Here is a 22310-nt window from a genome sequence, read left to right as displayed (position 1 = left end):
GTGTGTGTGTGTGTGTGTGTGTGTGTGTGTGTGTGTGTGTGTGTGTGTGTGTGTGTGTGTGTGTGTGTGTGTGTGTGTGTGTACACAGCGCTGGCTTGGAGGGAGCTGGAAGCTTTGGTTCGTTCCGCTCTCTGCCGTTCTCTGTAATTTGCTGTCACCAGAGATGATCTCATCAGGAAGAAAAATTGGTCATTACTTTGACTAAAATAAGTTTACAGTTTATTATGGATGTCAACACACGTGTTGCAGTCTCCCACAATAGGGGGTTACTGTATGTGGATTCCTTGTTTTTACTGATAAGAGAATTCTCCCATCCATGAACACCCCTCCTCACAAACCACTGGCTCTATCAGAAGAAGAAGATGAAGAAGGCAAGAATTGAGAAGAAACAATAAGAATCTAAAAGAAGAAGGCGGAGAAGAGGAGGAGAAGAAGAGGAGGAGGAGAAGAGGAGGAGGAGAAGAGGCTGAAGCAGAGGAGAAGAAGAGGAGGAGGAGAAGAGGAGGAGGAGAAGAGGCTGAAGCAGAGGAGAAGAGGGTGAAGCAGAGAAGAAGAGGGTGAAGCAGAGAAGAGGGTGAAGCAGAGAAGAGGGTGAAGCAGAGAAGACGAGGGTGAAGCAGAGAAGAGGAGGGTGAAGCAGAGAAGAGGAGGGTGAAGCAGAGAAGAGGAGGGTGAAGCAGAGAAGAGGAGGGTGAAGCAGAGAAGAAGCAGAGAAGAAGGGGGGAAGCAGAGAAGAAGGGGGAAGCAGAGAAGAAGAGGGTGAAGCAGAGAAGAGGAGGGTGAAGCAGAGAAGAGGAGGGTGAAGCGGAGAAGAAGAGGGTGAAGCAGAGAAGAGGAGGGTGAAGCAGAGAAGAGCAGGGTGAAGCGGAGAAGAGGAGGGTGAAGCAGAGAAGAGGAGGGTGAAGCAGAGAGGAGGGTGAAGCAGAGAAGAAGAGGGTGAAGCAGAGAAGAAGGGGGGAAGCAGAGAAGAAGGGGGGAAGCAGAGAAGAAGAGGGTGAAGCAGAGAAGAAGAGGGTGAAGCAGAGAAGAAGAGGGTAAAGCAGAGAAGAAGAGGGTGAAGCAGAGAAGAGGGTGAAGCAGATGAGAAGAGGGTGAAGCAGAGAAGAGGGTGAAGCAGAGAAGAGGGTGAAGCAGAGAAGAAGAGGGTGAAGGAGAGAAGAGGAGGGTGAAGCGGAGAAGAAGAGGGTGAAGCAGAGAAGACGGTGAAGCAGAGAAGATGGTGAAGCAGAGAAGAGGGTGAAGAAGAGAAGAAGAGGGTGAAGCAGAGAAGAAGAGGGTGAAGGGGAGGAGACGAGGAGGAGGAGAAGAGGGTGATCTTTCGAGAAGAAGGAATGGCACCGTGGTCCAGGGGCCTCCCACCCAGGGAGCGGTGAGGTCATGGCTCTGTGACCTAATAACAATGTAACGCGTGGCCCCTGGGGCCCCTGGGATTCCTCCTGACAGAGACAGCCCCTTCATGTGGCAGGGGAACAATGCTCTCTCAACACAAGGGCTGTGTCCCAAATGGCACCCTATTCCTTGCTCTGGTCAAAAGTAGTGCACTATATAGGGAATAGTGTGTCATTATGGACAGACATTGTTTCCTATCTCTCTTCATATCATCTACAGATGAAGGTGAAATGCCACAATCCAAACGATGATGATTTATTCGTGTTTTCAGAGGACAATACTGGTGCCTTAAAACCCTTTCAAGGTTATCATTCAGTCATGATTCAGAAGTGATTTGTCACGCTGCAGTGGCATAGCGCAGTTTCGCGGGGCCCCTCCGCAGAACAGCGACTGAATTATTTTTCCCAAATAACACAAATATTGACTCCATCGGTGACTGAGTTGACAACGGTTACTCAAAACAGACATATAAAAATAAAAGTTCAAACCAAACATGAGTAAAATATGGAAAATGATTCATTTGAAAATCCCCAATAGAAACAACCAGTCTATCAGATCTTTCAGCCCCTGGTGTTTATTGGCTAGTTACATCGTTTTGTTCACATGCTAGGTTGTTTTTCAGTATTAGTTTTGAGTTTGCTGCAACTCTCTGCTGCTGGTGAAGAGACACGGAGATTCTCATATCTGACACTGACACGTTACCGTGCTGTTACCACGGTAACAGCCCGTCCCTTAATACTTAACAGTGGATTGACGCAGCCGTGTGTCGATCTAATTAACATAATACCAAAAAAATCCCCATCAAAACCCATCAATTTAAAATAGAGATATCTGGGGGGGGTGCATTTGATACGTCTCAATCCATCGCATACGCCGATGTCGCACTTCCGCATCCGCGTTGAAAGGTGACAGAGCTAGAGCGGTATTTATCAGACATTTCTATGGGCTATAGTATTAAAGGCCAAAATTCTATATTTTATCAAATAATAATTAATGAATTATACCCCAAGACAAAAGATTGAAGTGCCTTTTAACAGTGTATGGTACACTGCTGGGTTTTTCACACTCAACAGTTTCCCGTGTGTATCAAGAATGGTCCACCACCCAAAGGACATCCAGCCATCTTGACACAACTGTGGGAAGCATTGGAGTCAACATGGACCAGCATCCCTGTGGAACGCTTTCGACACCTTGTAGAGTCCATGCCCCGACGAATTGAGGCTGTTCTGAAAAAAAGGGGTGCAACTCAATATTAGGAAGATGTTTATAATGTTTTGTAAACTCTATGGCAGAAAAAAAAATCCATCTTGTTAAAAAAATCTCAGTGGCTGGCAGATTTATTTTTTTAAATATCTACCAGCCACAGAGTCTGCTGTCGTAACACAGTTTCACTGGACCCCGTAAGGTATACAACTGTTCTGTATAGGCTACCTGAACCTGCACTGGACCCCGTAAGGTATACAACTGTTCTGTATAGACTACCTGAACCTGCACTGGACCCCGTAAGGTATACAACTGTTCTGTATAGACTACCTGAACCTGCACTGGACCCGGTAAGGTATACAACTGTTCTGTATAGACTACCTGAACCTGCACTGGACCCCGTAAGCTATACAACTGTTCTGTATAGACTACCTGAACCTGCACTGGACCCGGTAAGGTATACAACTGTTCTGTATAGACTACCTGAACCTGCACTGGACCCGGTAAGGTATACAACTGTTCTGTATAGACTACCTGAACCTGCACTGGACCCCGTAAGGTATACAACTGTTCTGTATAGACTACCTGAACCTGCACTGGACCCCGTAAGGTATACAACTGTTCTGTATAGACTACCTGAACCTGCACTGGACCCCGTAAGGTATACAACTGTTCTGTATAGACTACCTGAACCTGCACTGGAGCCCGTAAGGTATACAACTGTTCTGTATAGACTACCTGAACCTGCACTGGACCCCGTAAGGTATACAACTGTTCTGTATAGGCTACCTGAACCTGCACTGGACCCCGTAAGGTATACAACTGTTCTGTATAGACTACCTGAACCTGCACTGGACCCCGTAAGGTATACAACTGTTCTGTATAGACTACCTGAACCTGCACTGGACCCCGTAAGGTATACAACTGTTCTGTATAGGCTACCTGAACCTGCACTGGACCCCGTAAGGTATACAACTGTTCTGTATAGGCTACCTGAACCTGCACTGGACCCCGTAAGGTATACAACTGTTCTGTATAGACTACCTGAACCTGCACTGGACCCCGTAAGGTATACAACTGTTCTGTATAGACTACCTGAACCTGCACTGGACCCCGTAAGGTATACAACTGTTCTATATAGACTACCTGAACCTGCACTGGACCCTGTAAGGTATACAACTGTTCTGTATAGGCTACCTGAACCTGCATGACATGAGCCGTCCTCGCACTCTCTCCCAGCTTGGGTAGAAAGTTGTGCGTAAAACTAGTCTATTAATGCCAAATAATAGTCAGGTCCTCAAAACACTAACTCACCAAGGATTGTTTTATTATGCAGTGTACTACAGTATCTATAGCTATTTACCATGCTGAGATGCTATTAATAAACGCTTTAGAAATATTCCACATCAAATAGCCTAACAATGAGGAAGAAAGTAGTTGGCTTGAGGATAAATTCAGCCACTATTTACTGTTGACCTCAGTGGGTTTTGTCTGGCTAATAGCCTACACAAATGGGCTGCAATATTCAAGGTCAATTCAATTAAATCAAATTAAATCCAACTTGAGAGATCTGAAGCCTCCTTTTTTTGTTGTGTGCAAATGTTTTCACCACAGCTTTTAGGTCCAGGTTATGGGCCCGACTGTTTTGTATACTGAGTATTGCCACCCCAGACAGTCTTTCCAGAGACATTGTGTATTATAGGTCCATTGGGCTGTACACAATTTAAACTTAGTCTTGAATGATGTATGCCAAGATATACCAGAGATACGGGACTGTTGATATTACAACCACACAACTCAAACATCGGTTCACCACATCGGTTCACCGGTATGAACCAAATAGTTTTTTTTTTTTGGGTTCAGTCCCTCAAGAACTGTTGTCTGCTAAATATGATCATCTGTTTGCATCTGCCAATTGATTGGCTGTTCAGTATCCAGACGACCTGTCCCCAGAGCTTCCTATACACTTCATGTATTACCATAACGTGGTGAGACCAGCAATTAAGGACAATGAGAGTCTCAATTATTAACGATGTTACAGAACTGCTGTATTTCAACTCCCTTCTGCCCAGTTTCCCTGATATTGCTACGACAATCAAGCTGGGGTTTTTTTTACCCTCCCTGTAACTGTCGCAGCAGCGGAGAGATCATTTTTCTAAACTAAAACTCATGAAGAACTAGGCCTGCCTAAGAAGTGTTAGGCTCTCGGTCTGATATGGGCTGTAGAACACCTGAGTCAGCTTCACTCACTGCACTGGCGTCTTCGTAGCTTTGATCACGGCATTTGTTCACTGATATCCCCTGATACTTTCAATCAGTTTTCTTTTTCACTGTTTTAGTCAAATTCCTGAAGCCCAAGAAACATACACTTGGCTTCCCAGTACATATGGAAATTAAAAAGGTTTCTGAATGACTTTTTTTGGAGGGTTACTGTCAAAATGATTTATTAATTTTTTTAAATAAATAAATAGACATCGATGACATTCGCATGGGGCCCCAGAGCTTGTGGGTCCCCTGCCTTGAATAAAAGATGGCTGCCGTTTTATGGGCTCTTAACCAATCGTGTTCTTATGTTTGTTTTCTCGTTGGTTAAGAGCTCGTCAGTAAGCATTTTCACTGTAAGGTCTATCTACACCTGTTGGTTAAGAGCTCGTCAGTAAGCATTTTCACTGTAAGGTCTATCTACACCTGTTGGTTAAGAGCTCGTCAGTAAGCATTTTCACTGTAAGGTCTATCTACACCTGTTGGTTAAGAGCTCGTCAGTAAGCATTTTCACTGTAAGGTCTATCTACACCTGTTGGTTAAGAGCTCGTCAGTAAGCATTTTCACTGTAAGGTCTATCTACACCTGTTGGTTAAGAGCTCATCAGTAAGCATTTTCACTGTAAGGTCTATCTACACCTGTTGGTTAAGAGCTCGTCAGTAAGCATTTTCACTGTAAGGTCACCTACACCTGTTGGTTAAGAGCTCGTCAGTAAGCATTTTCACTGTAAGGTCTATCTACACCTGTTGGTTAAGAGCTCGTCAGTAAGCATTTTCACTGTAAGGTCTATCTACACCTGTTGGTTAAGAGCTCGTCAGTAAGCATTTTCACTGTAAGGTCTATCTACACCTGTTGGTTAAGAGCTCGTCAGTAAGCATTTTCACTGTAAGGTCTATCTACACCTGTTGGTTAAGAGCTCGTCAGTAAGCATTTTCACTGTAAGGTCACCTACACCTGTTGGTTAAGAGCTCGTCAGTAAGCATTTTCACTGTAAGGGCTACCTACACCTGTTGGTTAAGAGCTCGTCAGTAAGCATTTTCACTGTAAGGTCTATCTACACCTGTTGGTTAAGAGCTCGTCAGTAAGCATTTTCACTGTAAGGTCTATCTACACCTGTTGGTTAAGAGCTCGTCAGTAAGCATTTTCACTGTAAGGTCTATCTACACCTGTTGGTTAAGAGCTCGTCAGTAAGCATTTTCACTGTAAGGTCTATCTACACCTGTTGGTTAAGAGCTCGTCAGTAAGCATTTTCACTGTAAGGTCTATCTACACCTGTTGGTTAAGAGCTCGTCAGTAAGCATTTTCACTGTAAGCGCTACCTACACCTGTTGTATTCGGCGCAGGTGACGAATAACATTTGATTTGATTTTGATTTGAGGGTGATCCACAGGTGTCTGGTACGCCAGTGAGTGTCTGTTGGACCAAAAAAGTTAAATTCCCACCCTGACGTTAGACAACAATCTGAAAGAGTTCATGTTTTACGGAGTTAACAAACAATAATAAACAATTTAGTTTTTCATCAGTTGCTTTACGAACCTAAAACTTAATTTTATATTTTAATAATATTAATATTTTATATCCAAAAATTCATATTCTATAAGGCAGATGGATTTGACAGTTTATGGTTGTGATAATGGTGATTTCAATATTGTTTGTTTAAATCTATCAAAAAGTCGAGAACTTTCCAGACCATGAGTGACCTTGTTGCACTACATGTAATGAGGACATAAACAGGGGTCCTTATGGTATAGCTGTCCCTGCTCATTCCTGATTAATTTTGGCTCCATTCCAGACATTATTATGAGCCGTCCACCCATCTGCAGCCTCCACTGGTTCATATGCTATCTGGGGGGGCCCGGCCTTCGGGGGGCAAAAAGTATATATATATACAGTACCAGTCAAAAGTTTGAACACACCTACTCATTCAAGGGTTTTTCTTAATTTTTTACTATTTTCTACATTGTAGAATAATAGTGAAGACATCAAAACTATGAAATAACACATATGGAATCATATAGTAACCAAAGAAGTGTTAAACAAATCAAAATATATTTTATATTCTTCAAAGTAGCCACCCTTTGCCTTGATGACAGTTTTGCACAACCTTGGCATTCTCTAAACCAGCTCCATGAGGTAGTCACCTGGAATGCATTTCAATTAACAGGTGTTCCTTCTTAAAAGTTGATTTGTGGAATTTCTTTCCTTCTTAATGCGTTTGAGCCAATCAATTGTGTAGAAGATAGCCCTACTTGGTAAAAGACCAAGTCCATATTATGGTAAGAATAGCTCAAATAAGCAAAGAGGAATGACAGTCCATCATTACTTTAAGACATGAAGGTCAGTCAATCTGGAAAATGTCAAGAACTTGGAACGTTTCTTCAAGTGCAGTCACAAAAACCATCAAGCGCTATGATGAATCTGGCTCTCATGAGGACAGCCAAAGGAAAGGAAGATCCAGAGTTACCTCTGCTGCAGAGGATAAGTTCATTAGAGTTACCAGCCTCATAAATTGCAGCCAAAATAAATGCCTCACAGAGTTCAAGTAACAGACACATCTCAACATTAACTGTTCAGAGGAGACTGTGTGAATCAGGCCTTCATGGTTGAATTGCTGCAAAGAAACCACTACTAAAGGACACCAATAATAAGAAGAGACTTGGTTGGGCCAAGAACCACGAGCATTGGACATTAGACTGGTGGAAATCTGTCCTTTGGTCTGATGAGTCCAAATTTGAGATTTTTGGTTTCAACCGCCGTGTCTTTGTGAGACGCAGAGTCGATGAACAGATGATCTCTGCATGTGTGGTTCCCACCGTGAAGCATGGAGGAGGAGGTGTGATGGTGTGGGGGTGCTTTGCTGATGACACTGTCTGATCTATTTAGAATTCAAGGCACACTTATTAACAAGCATGGCTTTCACAGCATTCTGCAGTGATACCCCATCCCATCTGGTTTGTGCTGGGACTATCATTTGTTTTTCAACAGGACAATCACCCAAAACAACTCCAGGCTGTGTAAGGGCTTTTTGACCAAGAAGGAGAGTGATGGAGTGCTGCATCAGATGACCTAGCCTCCACAATCACCCGACCTCAATTCAATTAAGATGGTTTGGAATGAGTCTGACCGCATAGTGAAGTACTCAGTATATGTGGGAACTCCTTCAAAACTGTTGGAAAAGCATTCCAGGTGAAGCTGGTTGAGAGAATGCCAAGAGTCTGCAAAGCTGACATCAAGGCAAAGAGTGGCTACTTTGTAGAATCTAAAAATATAACATATATTTTGATTTAATACTTTTTTGGGGTTACTTATTTCATACTTTTGATGTCTTCACTATTATTCTACAATGTAGAAAATAGTAAAAAAAATAAAAATAAAGAAAAACCCTTGAATGAGTAGGTGTGTCCAAAACTTTTGACTGGTACTGTATATAAATAAATAAAATAAATGAATGAATAAATATTATATATATATATAATATTTATTTATTCATTCATTTATTTAATTTTGATTTTTATATATATAGCCTAGGCTCATTGTGAAGTCTTCATGAAGCTCAATGTCTTTGAACATAAAAGAGGGTATATTTACATCTTCATTACATTATTACCATCAATAGTTTATAACCGTTTTATGTGTGTTATACATAAATGTCAATATTGTCCAATGGCCTCAACAGTAGGTTACCAAATCACTTATAGGAAAGAGAAGTACTTGTTTGCAAGGCATTTTTTTGTGTGTAGATAAATACAATAATTCTGCCACTGCACTGACTGTTATTGCCAAAGTTGTTCTCATAACAAAGCTTATGAACAGGGACACCATTGCACAAAGCGATTCCAAATGGAACCTTCTTCTCCTTCTCTGTTCCAATAAAGAACGCGGGATGGGTCTGGCACGCGTCTGAGAATTTGACCAATGTTTTCAAAAGCGCAGATGGACCAGATGTTTGGCACATGTCCTAGATGCGGCCTTGCGGCGCCCCGGCTCTTTGATCCGTGGCGGCAGGTCCACGACACCGACATGTAAAATACCGCAAGAGATGGGAATTAGAATATTAAAAAAGGAAACTGGTCAGAGAGCTCAAGCTAAAGCTTTTTTTAAATCAATCATCTACTGCTACCGCGCTCATAGGCTTCTTTTTAAACCTCCAAAATTGCGTAGTTGTTTGATCAGAATTGGGTCTTTGATGTAGGGAAAGCGTGAGAAACAATAGTTCAGAAGAAATGTGGACTAGTTTTTGAATGAAGGCTTAAGTGTGGGGGGATAGTCAGTGGCTCTTGCCTAGTTTATTGATCTTTACCGAGACAATAATTTCAAAGGCATTCTTCATTTGAAGTTCGTTTTTTAAATGCATAATTTGGTTAATCAATGCATACTAAACATTGGCTATTAACCTATCGATTCAAAATAATAAGAAAAACAACCTTAATCATTATTTTCTAAAAACAAAATGAATTGCAGCCTTTTCGCCATATAGAATTGCGCACTAGTCACCGCATTGCCCACTGGCTACAATTACGCGCATGTTCTCAGATCAATAGCCTTTGATATAGCCTATCGATGACCACTAAAAGTATTACAATAAATGGAATCAAATATACACATTTTCCTCTTTTCAAATGAAAGTAGGCCTATGGGCTGTGACCCTATCGCCGTGTCCTACCTGTTCAGTAGCTTGCCAAGTGAAGTTGACGTTCTGGATATTGACAGGTATCGCAGGCATCCTCTGCTGGGCCTTTCTGAAGTCAGTTGTGAATGGAGCCATCTTCCCCTCCGACACGATCAAGATATCCTCCTCAAAACCTGCACAATAACACACACTGACATTTCAACCAGAGCATTTAAAACACATGCGAAAGCGCATGGGTGCCTACAAAGTTTAACTCGGTCCAATATAATAGGGCTCACAGTGTATGGAACTCACCCCTTTAAAGTTCAAGTTACAACCCATCTTTTCTATGCACATTTATGATAATTCAAGTGACACTGTAACATTGGATTAATTGAAAAATAAACGCTACTTACCAATTAGGATTCTGGCTTGGTTGGCATCAATCCACATGTACAAACTTCCCTGCTGCTCCTGCGCAGCTTTGGACATCAAACCACCCAAAAGTAGAAGAAAGCACGTTTTGATGGGGGACAGAAAAACTGAGGCTGTCTCGGTAGCCATCCTGAGTTGCAGCCTCTCAAATCTAACCCTTTAAATTGCAAATGTATATCCGTTCGGTCTCCTCGTAGTTAAATTGTGTGTCTGTGTATGCTGGGTTAGCCACTGTACTCAAGTCTGGTATGCTGTGAGTGAGCCTCTTTCATTGACAGTGAGACGCCTGCGTTACGTCGCAAGCTACTTGTACACAGCGGGCGCTGCAGGGAGGATGTGTGGTCACACGGTGGCGCAGTGGGACATGGGAAGTAAAGAGTTGGTGCACATTTAGTTAGGCTATGCCTGCCTATTGATTAATGGGGTAGGAAGTAAATGGCGTAACATGGTGCCAAACAACTGGCACTATAAATACTTTTTTATTGGTCTGAGTAGTGGTCTAATCTATCCCTGATTTAAAAAAAAAACATTTTACCCACACATCCGTTTTTCTGATGAATCCCAGTAAAAAAAAAACATAACAATCATTATAAATTATAGCCTACAAAATATTAACATGGTGATGAGAATTGCATGATGTAGCTAGCGGACCTATTCTCATAAAACAAAAATGTGTTTGTTGCATTGACTCAATTCAAGCCTCCAGAATAGGAAGAGGAAAAGGGGGGAGGGATGGGGGCTTCAAGACAAATCATCTTCCTGTGTGGTCTTTGTCTTATAAGGCCCATAAACTCTCCAAGATAAACACTTCAGATTGTGGTATGTCACCTGGTGCCCATATTCTGAAGGATGGTACTCGTCTGAGGTATTAGAGTGGAAACGGGCGAGAAATGCAGAAATGCCAGACATGTGTTATTTTATTACATTCCAACAGAGTTTTGTCAATGAGAATTGGTGTTTTTCATGATTAAATATTTCAAATCAATATCACTAGATTACCAAAGAACAAATGCCATAGGCTACACTGAGTATAAAATGATTTTGTTTTCATTCGTTTTTATTATATTTTTCATTAATTAATGACTTGCCTAGTTAAATAAAGGTGTAATATTTTTTTTTTTAAACATGTACTAGGCCTTTTACCATACCGTTAGGTGGTTTATGCAAAAACAGTCTACAGTACTCACAGAAGACAATAAATAATAGACTCTAGATTCCTATAGACTATTACAGGAATGACGGACTGTTGGAGCTCGGCGCTGAAGTATTTCACTGTACACTGCAACTACACCAGCGACCCTGAGTACGTGACTAAACACACATCGAATCTACAGTAGCTAGATGCGGCTGTCACCAACCATGTATTTGATTGGATCAACCTTTAGACTCCACTACGAGGTAAACCTCCAAAAATCAATATTCATATATAACAATGTGTTTGTAAAACGACGCATTTACAATTGTGTCAGACACTAGATAGAACCAAGTATTTGTAGGTGACTGTTCTTCTAGCAGGTCAGACGCCTGCCCCCTGCCTGTAGACAGCTGACTTACTGAGGAGAACTTTTTTCTTTCTTCCTGTCTGGGTCTGCTATTTGTTCGTCACTTCCGTCACAGCTTTGAGGTTTTTTTCCCGAGCAAAGATGGCGACGGCGCAGCTAACGGACGAAGAGCTTTTCTCTGAGTTAAAGAGCTTTGGATTCACTCCAGGCCCGGTCTCTGAGAACACGAGACCGGTTTATTTGAAAAAACTAAAGAAACTACGTGAGGAACAACAACAACAGAAAGGAACCAGGGCGGGGAAAACCCGAAACAGTGGCGGCAGCATCAACAACAGTAGCGGCGGTGGTAACAGCAGTTACACAGCGGCGGGAGCCAGGCCAGCTAGCAATGACGTCACGCACCTGAGCACTAGCAGTCGTAGCCCCGGTGGTCGACCGGTCCTAAACGAAAAGAGAACTGGTGGAGCGGGGAAGTTCGTATTGGGTTTTAGCTCGGACGAATCGGACGTGGAAGACCCGAAGAAAAAACGAGGAGCGAACCACAGCGGCAGGAGAGACCGAGGCTCCGCGTACCACCAACAACAACAACAGCAGATCAGGCCTACAACGGGAGCTGCCACCGCCACTCGAAAGAGCCTGGGAGTCGCTGTGAGTACCAGCAGAAACAACTCCTCTCCCGCTGGGCTGCTGGAGGGGAGGAGAAGCGGACCCGGTTCTCTCGGCTGGGTGGACCGGGGAAAATCGAGCCTCGAGGACTCGCGGCCCGCGGAAGTGAAGGGTTACGACGAAGAGCCCGAAGAGGAAGGCGATTTTCAGGGGGAGACGGAAAGAGACAGTCGGTCTCTGAATGGGAACAGGGCGTCTTACTCACTGAACACCAGTAGTAAGCTAGTCGGGGATTACTCGGATTCGGAAGAGGAGGAAGAGGAAGAAGGTGGGATAACATATGGGCAGGACCGTCAACGAGACCGGCACTTACAGCAACACTACTCCAGACGGAGTCACTCCTCCAAGCCGTCTCCCCACAGAAGTGCCAGGGGGTCAGAGAGCGGCCAGGAAACGACTACAGGCATGGCAATCAGGCTGAATGACACGCCTGGCGCTAGTAGGAGTCGACTAGACATGATGGGAGGCCGGGGGGAGGAAGAGGATGATGAAGAGGGAAAGAAGCGAGTGCCCGGCGAATCGTCCCTGAGCGGGAGCTTGCTGCGACGCCATTACCACAGGGGGACCATGTACGTGTCGGCTGTGACTGGGGGGAGCGACCGCGGCAGCCCCGGGGAAAGCAGCGGCAACAATTCCCCGTCCTCCGCCTACAATAAAAACCACACCGACAGCGGGGATGGCGCCACTAGCAGCAGCAGCAGCAGCCGATTCAGCATCGGCCTGAGACCTCGATTCTCCAACTACAACACTCTATCCGCTACTTACCGACCCAACCATTCAAATCATAGCGGTCCCAACCATGCCTACAGCCAGTCGAGTCTCAAGCAGAAGCACACGGTGCCGGAGGATGAGCTGCTCCAGCAATTCAAGCGGGAGGAGGTGGGGTCGTCCACCGGTGGTTGGGGGTTCAGCGCCCACTACCTGTCCATGTTCTTGCTCATGGCGGCCTGCCTGTTCTTCCTCCTGCTCGGCCTCATGTATCTCCGGATGAGGGGATCTGGAGCCTCTGAGGTCGATGTTGTCAGTAAGTATCCAGCCTAGTAAATGTAACTTCCTAAACATAGTTAGCTAGTAGTGTTTTGTCTCTCAATCCAATCCAATCCATCATTCTGTGGTTAGGTTTACTGTTCAATTGTAGCATTATATAAAGCTTCAGTTTGCTTCCAAATTGCAGTATAATATCAACATTTAAAAGTGATTGCTAACCAGCCCAGGTATTTAGTAATATTAGTGACTATCTAGATACTGCTTTATACATAGGATGGCCAGACTTTTTAGCCTTGTGGACATTTGTAATATGAAAACAATCTCAACAGAAGTTTTAAATTGCTACTCACATATTTTGAAATGGATCCATTTTTAATTCAGGGAGGAGACGATAAGAAGAGATGTAACATCTATACCCTTTACACTACAGTACATGATGCGTTTTTTTGTATTCTGCACAGAGTCACTCGTTGTCTGACATCAAAATCTGTTATTTGCCTCTTGGCAGAAAATCGCCACAGGGAACCTAAACGTTTAGGCCTAAAAACGATGATTTCATAGGACTAATTTGGTGTGTAAGGAAGCAGGCTTAACGGTTGACCCCCTCCACCCTTCTCAGCCATTCACACCTTCAGAGACAGGAAGTCCTACATCATCATTCTACATAGAGGGACACTTCTTCTTTATGGAGGGTACAGCAGACGTTTTAGCATGTCAACACAGATAGCTCCCTCCACCCGTTGGCTTCCATAGCTAACTATCAGCCACTAGCTCGTTCAACCCCACTGTGTGTGCTTCAGAGTATGCTCATAGAAATGACTCTATTAAAGCCTTAATACAGATACTGTAGTATTTACTGTGAGCTATTAAACCTATAGACCTAAGCAAATGACTAGCATTAGCCAAATCAGCAGGTAAGATGCCTATGCCTGCCAGGTCACTGCAGCTACACTTATGCTACCTCAGTACTGCACCAGTGAGTGCTGTCAAAGCCACAAAACACATGAAATATTCAATAACCTGTTCAGCAGCATTTTACAGTGCAGGTAGTTTCTCAGTTCACCTTCTTAGATAAAAACAGGGTCCTGACTTGGTGTGGTTTGAAGGGATTGGCTACATACATACATATATATATATATATATATATACCCCAACCAGTGTGTATTTTACACAAATTCATGCCTATAATTCATGCCTTATAATTAAACCGTTCACTACAGGCTCTCTGTATAGGAAGCATTTCATGTGGGGAGGGCAAGTGAGGAAGTGTTGAATAATGGAAGGTGTCTGAGACAGATAGTGGTGGTGTCAGATCACAGCGGAGACTGGGGCAGGCCGGAGCGGAGACTGGGGCAGGCCGGAGCGGAGACTGGGGCAGGCCGGAGCGGAGACTGGGGCAGGCCGGAGCGGAGACTGGGGCAGGCCGGGGGGGAACGGAGACTGGGGCAGGCCGGGGGGATCGGAGACTGGGGCAGGCCGGGGGAACGGAGACTGGGGCAGGCCGGGGGAATCGGAGACTGGGGCAGGCCGGGGGGGAATCGGAGACTGGGGCAGGCCGGGGGGGAATCGGAGACTGGGGCAGGCCGGGGGGGAATCGGAGACTGGGGCAGGCCGGGGGGGAATCGGAGACTGGGGCAGGCCGGGGGGGAGCGGAGACTGGGGCAGGCCAGAGCAGGGAGCTGGGATTGCTTCCAAATGTCACACTATTCCCTACGGGCCCTGGTCTAACATAGGGAATAGTGTGCCAGCGGCAGGTAGCCTAGCTGTTAAGAGCATTGGGCCAGTAAGCGAAAGGTCACTGGTTCGAATCCCCAAGGCAACTAGGTGGAAAAATCTGTTTGTGCCCTTGAGCAAGTCACTTAATCCTAATTGCTCCTGTCCAGAGAGATTTACATGAGTGTCTGCTAAATGACTCAAATGTTTGTACATTTGAGGAGCAGAGCAGGGTGTACATAGTAACCAGTGATTTCCCTGTATAGGACACACACACCCCAACCAGACTTACTGCTGTCTTAGTAGGGGCAACAGGCAGTAGAAAAACAGGGTGTTGGATTAGACACTAGCTAGGTTCCTCCATCTCCCTCCTGTTGGATTAGACACTAGCTAGGTTCCTCCATCTCCCTCCTGTTGGATTAGACACTAGCTAGGTTCCTCCATCTCCCTCCTGTCCCTGTTGGATTAGACACTAGCTAGGTTCCTCCATCTCCCTCCTGTCCCTGTTGGATTAGACACTAGCTATCCTCCTGTTGGATTAGACACTAGCTAGGTTCCTCCATCTCCCTCCTGTTGGATTAGACACTAGCTAGGTTCCTCCATCTCCCTCCTGTTGGATTAGACACTAGCTAGGTTCCTCCATCTCCCTCCTGTTGGATTAGACACTAGCTAGGTTCCTCCATCTCCCTCCTGTTGGATTAGACACTAGCTAGGTTCCTCCATCTCCCTCCTGTCCCTGTTGGATTAGACACTAGCTAGGTTCCTCCATCTCCCTCCTGTCCCTGTTGGATTAGACACTAGCTATCCTCCTGTTGGATTAGACACTAGCTAGGTTCCTCCATCTCCCTCCTGTTGGATTAGACACTAGCTAGGTTCCTCCATCTCCCTCCTGTCCCTGTTGGATTAGACACTAGCTAGGTTCCTCCATCTCCCTCCTGTTGGATTAGACACTAGCTAGGTTCCTCCATCTCCCTCCTGTTGGATTAGACACTAGCTAGGTTCCTCCATCTCCCTCCTGTTGGATTAGACACTAGCTAGGTTCCTCCATCTCCCTCCTGTTGGATTAGACACTAGCTAGGTTCCTCCAGCTCCCTCCTGTTGGATTAGACACTAGCTAGGGTCCTCCAGCTCCCTCCTGTCCCTGTTGGATTAGACACTAGCTAGGTTCCTCCATCTCCCTCCTGTCCCTGTTGGATTAGACACTAGCTAGGTTCCTCCATCTCCCTCCTGTCCCTGTTGGATTAGACACTAGCTAGGTTCCTCCATCTCCCTCCTGTCCCTGTTGGATTAGACACTAGCTAGGTTCCTCCATCTCCCTCCTGTCCCTGTTGGATTAGACACTAGCTAGGTTCCTCTATCTCCCTCCTGTCCCTGTTGGATTAGACACTAGCTAGGTTCCTCCATCTCCCTCCTGTTGGATTAGACACTAGCTAGGTTCCTCCATCTCCCTCTGTCCCTGTTGGATTAGACACTAGCTAGGTTCCTCCATCTCCCTCCTGTCCCTGTTGGATTAGACACTAGCTAGGTTTCTCCATCTCCCTCCTGTTGGATTAGACACTAGCTAGGTTCCTCCATCTCCGTCCTGTTGGATTAGACACTAGCTAGGGTCCTCCAGCTCCCTCCTGTCCCTGTTGGATTAGACACTAGCTAGGTTCCTCCATCTCCCTCCTGTTGGATTAGACACTAGCTAGGTTCCTCCATCTCCCTCCTGTTGGATTAGACACTAGCTAGGTTCCTCCATCTCCCTCCTGTTGGATTAGACACTAGCTAGGTTCCTCCATCTCCCTCCTGTTGGATTAGACACTAGCTAGGTTCCTCCATCTCCCTCCTGTTGGATTAGACACTAGCTAGGTTCCTCCATCTCCCTCCTGTCCCTGTTGGATTAGACACTAGCTAGGTTCCTCCATCTCCCTCCTGTCCCTGTTGGATTAGACACTAGCTAGGTTCCTCCATCTCCCTCCTGTTGGATTAGACACAAGCTAGGTTCCTCCATCTCCCTCCTGTCCCTGTTGGATTAGACACTAGCTAGGTTCCTCCATCTCCCTCCTGTCCCTGTTGGATTAGACACTAGCTAGGGTCCTCCAGCTCCCTCCTGTTGGATTAGACACTAGCTAGGTTCCTCCATCTCCCTCCTGTTGGATTAGACACTAGCTAGGTTCCTCCATCTCCCTCCTGTTGGATTAGACACTAGCTAGGTTCCTCCAGCTCCCTCCTGTCCCTGTTGGATTAGACACTAGCTAGGTTCCTCCATCTCCCTCCTGTCCCTGTTGGATTAGACACTAGCTAGGTTCCTCCATCTCCCTCCTGTCCCTGTTGGATTAGACACTAGCTAGGTTCCTCCATCTCCCTCCTGTCCCTGTTGGATTAGACACTAGCTAGGTTCCTCTATCTCCCTCCTGTCCCTGTTGGATTAGACACTAGCTAGGTTCCTCCATCTCCCTCCTGTTGGATTAGACACTAGCTAGGTTCCTCCATCTCCCTCTGTCCCTGTTGGATTAGACACTAGCTAGGTTCCTCCATCTCCCTCCTGTTGGATTAGACACTAGCTAGGTTCCTCCATCTCCCCCCTGTTGGATTAGACACTAGCTAGGTTCCTCCATCTCCCTCCTGTTGGATTAGACACTAGCTAGGTTCCTCCATCTCCCTCCTGTTGGATTAGACACTAGCTAGGTTCCTCCATCTCCCCTCCTGTTGGATTAGACACTAGCTAGGTTCCTCCATCTCCCTCCTGTTGGATTAGACACTAGCTAGGTTCCTCCATCTCCCTCCTGTTGGATTAGACACTAGCTAGGTTCCTCCATCTCCCTCCTGTTGGATTAGACACTAGCTAGGTTCCTCCATCTCCCTCCTGTTGGATTAGACACTAGCTAGGTTCCTCCATCTCCCTCCTGTCTGGATTAGACACTAGCTAGGTTCCTCCATCTCCCTCCTGTTGGATTAGACACTAGCTAGGTTCCTCCATCTCCCTCCTGTCCTGGATTAGACACTAGCTAGGTTCCTCCATCTCCCTCCTGTCCCTGTTGGATTAGACACTAGCTAGGTTCCTCCATCTCCCCTCCTGTTGGATTAGACACTAGCTAGGTTCCTCCATCTCCCTCCTGTTGGATTAGACACTAGCTAGGTTCCTCCATCTCCCCCTTCCCTGTTGGATTAGACACTAGCTAGGTTCCTCCATCTCCCCCTCCTGTTGGATTAGACACTAGCTAGGGTCCTCCAGCTCCCTCCTGTTGGATTAGACACTAGCTAGGTTCCTCCATCTCCCTCCTGTTGGATTAGACACTAGCTAGGTTCCTCCATCTCCCTCCTGTTGGATTAGACACTAGCTAGGTTCCTCCATCTCCCTCCTGTCCCTGTTGGATTAGACACTAGCTAGGTTCCTCCATCTCCCTCCTGTCCCTGTTGGATTAGACACTAGCTAGGGTCCTCCATCTCCCTCCTGTCCCTGTTGGATTAGACACTAGCTAGGTTCCTCCAGCTCCCTCCTGTTGGATTAGACACTAGCTAGGTTCCTCCATCTCCCTCCTGTCCCTGTTGGATTAGACACTAGCTAGGTTCCTCCATCTCCCTCCTGTTGGATTAGACACTAGCTAGTCTCCATCTCTCCTGTCCCTGTTGGATTAGACACTAGCTAGGTTCCTCCATCTCCCTCCTGTCCCTGTTGGATTAGACACTAGCTAGGTTCCTCCATCTCCCTCCTGTCCGTGTCCTGCAGCCTGATAAATAGAAGCTCTTCACTTCAGCAGGCCGGACCAGTCTGCTGGTAGTTGACTGATGAATGTATTTTAAGCCATGCAAATCATCCACAGAGTGAAGGGCTCTGCCAAGCAAATAGATATAAAACAATGCAAATTGCGAAATGGTGTTTGAACTGCAGACGCCCAGAGCTCTCAGTTGACCCCATTGAAATTAAATGGGTCGACCTCAAGTATGAATCATATGAATTTGGTATGAATCATATAGGGTCGTGTCCCCAATGGGCCCTGTTCTAAAGTAGTGCACTACGTAGGGAATAGAGGGCCATTATGGACAGACCCCATTGGCTACAGTCTGTAACGTTGTTGATGTGTTAATCATAGACTGTATTAATGTAACGCCTACTACTTCAATGAATGTTTTAAGATAATAAAATGTCTGTGACTGTGTGCCAAGCATACAGCTCATCCTCTGCAGGTGTGTGTGTGTGTGTGTGTGTGTGTGTGTGTGTGTGTGTGTGTGTGTGTGTGTGTGTGTGTGTGTGTGTGTGTGTGTGTGTGTGTGTGTGTGTGTGTGTGTGTGTGTGTGTGTGTGTGTGTGTACAATGCTCACACTCACTAGCTCACCACAGCCCTGCTAATGTTGGTCTGCATCCAACCTCATGTTCAGACAGTGACTCACTGTGACGCGACCGTCTGCTCTTCTCTCTCCTCAACCCTCACTGTGACCGTCTGCTCTTCTCTCTCCTCAACCCTCACTGTGACCGTCTGCTCTTCTCTCTCCTCAACCCTCACTGTGACCGTCTGCTCTTCTCTGTCCTCAACCCTCACTGTGACCGTCTGCTCTTCTCTCTCCTCAACCCTCACTGTGACCGTCTGCTCTTCTCTCTCCTCAACCCTCACTGTGACCGTCTGCTCTTCTCTCTCCTCAACCCTCACTGTGACCGTCTGCTCTTCTCTCTCCTCAACCCTCACTGTGACCGTCTGCTCTTCTCTCTCCTCAACCCTCACTGTGACCGTCTGCTCTTCTCTCTCCTCAACCCTCACTGTGACCGTCTGCTCTTCTCTCTCCTCAACCCTCACTGTGACCGTCTGCTCTTCTCTCTCCTCAACCCTCACTGTGACCGTCTGCTCTTCTCTCTCCTCAACCCTCACTGTGACCGTCTGCTCTTCTCTCTCCTCAACCCTCACTGTGACCGTCTGCTCTTCTCTCTCCTCAACCCTCACTGTGACCGTCTGCTCTTCTCTCTCCTCAACCCTCACTGTGACCGTCTGCTCTTCTCTCTCCTCAACCCTCACTGTGACCGTCTGCTCTTCTCTCTCCTCAACCCTCACTGTGACCGTCTGCTCTTCTCTCTCCTCAACCCTCACTGTGACCGTCTGCTCTTCTCTCTCCTCCTCGCTGTGACCGTCTGCTCTTCTCTCTCCTCAACCCTCACTGTGACCGTCTGCTCTTCTCTCTCCTCGCTGTGACCGTCTGCTCTTCTCTCTCCTCAACCCTCACTGTGACCGTCTGCTCTTCTCTCTCCTCAACCCTCACTGTGACCGTCTGCTCTTCCTCTCTCCCTCACTGTGACCGTCTGCTCTTCTCTCTCCTCAACCCCTCACTGTGACCGTCTGCTCTTCTCTCTCCTCAACCCTCACTGTGACCGTCTGCTCTTCTCTCTCCTCAACCCTCACTGTGACCGTCTGCTCTTCTCTCTCCTCAACCCTCACTGTGACCGTCTGCTCTTCTCTCTCCTCAACCCTCACTGTGACCGTCTGCTCTTCTCTCTCCTCAACCCTCACTGTGACCGTCTGCTCTTCTCTCTCCTCGCTGTGACCGTCTGCTCTTCTCTCTCTCCTCGCTGTGACCGTCTGCTCTTCTCTCTCCTCACTGTGACCGTCTGCTCTTCTCTCTCCTCAACCCTCACTGTGACCGTCTGCTCTTCTCTCTCCTCAACCCTCACTGTGACCGTCTGCTCTTCTCTCTCCTCAACCCTCACTGTGACCGTCTGCTCTTCTCTCTCCTCAACCCTCACTGTGACCGTCTGCTCTTCTCTCTCCTCAACCCTCACTGTGACCGTCTGCTCTTCTCTCTCCTCAACCCTCACTGTGACCGTCTGCTCCTTCTCTCTCCTCACTGTGACCGTCTGCTCTTCTCTCTCCTCAACCCTCACTGTGACCGTCTGCTCTTCTCTCTCCTCAACCCTCACTGTGACCGTCTGCTCTTCTCTCTCCTCAACCCTCACTGTGACCGTCTGCTCTTCTCTCTCCTCAACCCTCACTGTGACCGTCTGCTCTTCTCTCTCCTCTCTCCTCACTGTGACCGTCTGCTCCTCTCTCTCCTCAACCCTCACTGTGACCGTCTGCTCCTCTCTCTCCTCACTGTGACCGTCTGCTCCTCTCTCTCCTCACTGTGACCGTCTGCTCTTCTCTCTCCTCAACCCTCACTGTGACCGTCTGCTCTTCTCTCTCCTCAACCCTCACTGTGACCGTCTGCTCTTCTCTCTCCTCAACCCCTCACTGTGACCGTCTGCTCTTCTCTCTCCTCAACCCTCACTGTGACCGTCTGCTCTTCTCTCTCCTCAACCCTCACTGTGACCGTCTGCTCTTCTCTCTCCTCAACCCTCACTGTGACCGTCTGCTCTTCTCTCTCCTCAACCCTCACTGTGACCGTCTGCTCTTCTCTCTCCTCAACCCTCACTGTGACCGTCTGCTCTTCTCTCTCCTCAACCCTCACTGTGACCGTCTGCTCTTCTCTCTCCTCGCTGTGACCGTCTGCTCTTCTCTCTCCTCGCTGTGACCGTCTGCTCTTCTCTCTCCTCGCTGTGACCGTCTGCTCTTCTCTCTCCTCAACCCTCACTGTGACCGTCTGCTCTTCTCTCTCCTCAACCCTCACTGTGACCGTCTGCTCTTCTCTCTCCTCAACCCTCACTGTGACCGTCTGCTCTTCTCTCTCCTCACTGTGACCGTCTGCTCTTCTCTCTCCTCAACCCTCACTGTGACCGTCTGCTCCTCTCTCTCCTCACTGTGACCGTCTGCTCTTCTCTCTCCTCACTGTGACCGTCTGCTCCTCTCTCTCCTCACTGTGACCGTCTGCTCTTCTCTCTCCTCAACCCTCACTGTGACCGTCTGCTCTTCTCTCTCCTCTCTCCTCACTGTGACCGTCTGCTCCTCTCTCTCCTCAACCCTCACTGTGACCGTCTGCTCCTCTCTCTCCTCACTGTGACCGTCTGCTCTTCTCTCTCCTCAACCCTCACTGTGACCGTCTGCTCTTCTCTCTCCTCAACCCTCACTGTGACCGTCTGCTCTTCTCTCTCCTCAACCCTCACTGTGACCGTCTGCTCTTCTCTCTCCTCAACCCTCACTGTGACCGTCTGCTCTTCTCTCTCCTCAACCCTCACTGTGACCGTCTGCTCCTCTCTCTCCTCAACCCTCGCTCTTTATGTTTTATTTAGCCTTAATTTAACTAGGCAAGTCAGTTAAAAACAAATTCTTATTTACAATGTCGGCCTACACTAGGGTAACTACACTAGGTTATGAAAGAACATATATCTGTGATGTATTCATTTACTGTCTGTCATTATTGTCCCCTGTGTTTCAAGTGGTTGGATTAAAGGGGCGTGGTTGGATTATAATGTCTGTATTTTTGTTCTTTCCTCAGTTAAGAACCACCCGTTTGGCAGCGAGTTTGACAGTTCTTATGTAAGTATATTTTCTTATAATTTTGGGCCTTGTCTAAAGGCTGAGTTTGTGTCGCAGTCTAGCAATCAGGACCAAACATGAACATCTGCAGACCGCCCACTGCATTCTGGGCCCTTACGAAACGGTGCTCCCACTACCCGGTGCTCCCTCCCACTACCCGGTGCT

At 46.8% G+C, this 22310-nt stretch overlaps 1 protein-coding gene and 1 long non-coding RNA gene across 2 annotated transcripts in view; one reads left to right on the top strand and one right to left on the bottom strand.

Moving 5' to 3' along the window:
* Positions 1-10439, bottom strand: part of LOC106592950 (wnt inhibitory factor 1) — a 63183-nt gene extending 52744 nt beyond the window's left edge. The window contains exons 1-2 of the long non-coding RNA XR_006768234.1: positions 9880-10439; positions 9518-9657 (exon numbers count right to left, since the gene is read on the bottom strand). This is a non-coding gene — a long non-coding RNA (wnt inhibitory factor 1). The remainder of the gene's footprint in view (positions 1-9517; positions 9658-9879) is intronic.
* A 1041-nt stretch (positions 10440-11480) lies between these two features.
* The window catches only part of lemd3 (LEM domain containing 3), a 42582-nt gene continuing 31752 nt past the window's right edge, over positions 11481-22310 (top strand). Inside the window, exons 1-2 of the mRNA XM_045714023.1 lie at positions 11481-13090; positions 22105-22145. Coding sequence (XP_045569979.1) covers positions 11542-13090; positions 22105-22145 — 1590 coding nt within the window. The 5' untranslated portion in view covers positions 11481-11541. The remainder of the gene's footprint in view (positions 13091-22104; positions 22146-22310) is intronic.

This window comes from Salmo salar, unplaced genomic scaffold (genome assembly GCF_905237065.1).
Source record: "Salmo salar unplaced genomic scaffold, Ssal_v3.1, whole genome shotgun sequence".
NCBI classification, from domain to species: Eukaryota; Metazoa; Chordata; class Actinopteri; order Salmoniformes; family Salmonidae; genus Salmo; species Salmo salar.
The sequence above is the reverse complement of the archived record's forward strand: the minus strand, read 5'-3'. Positions and strand labels throughout refer to the sequence as shown.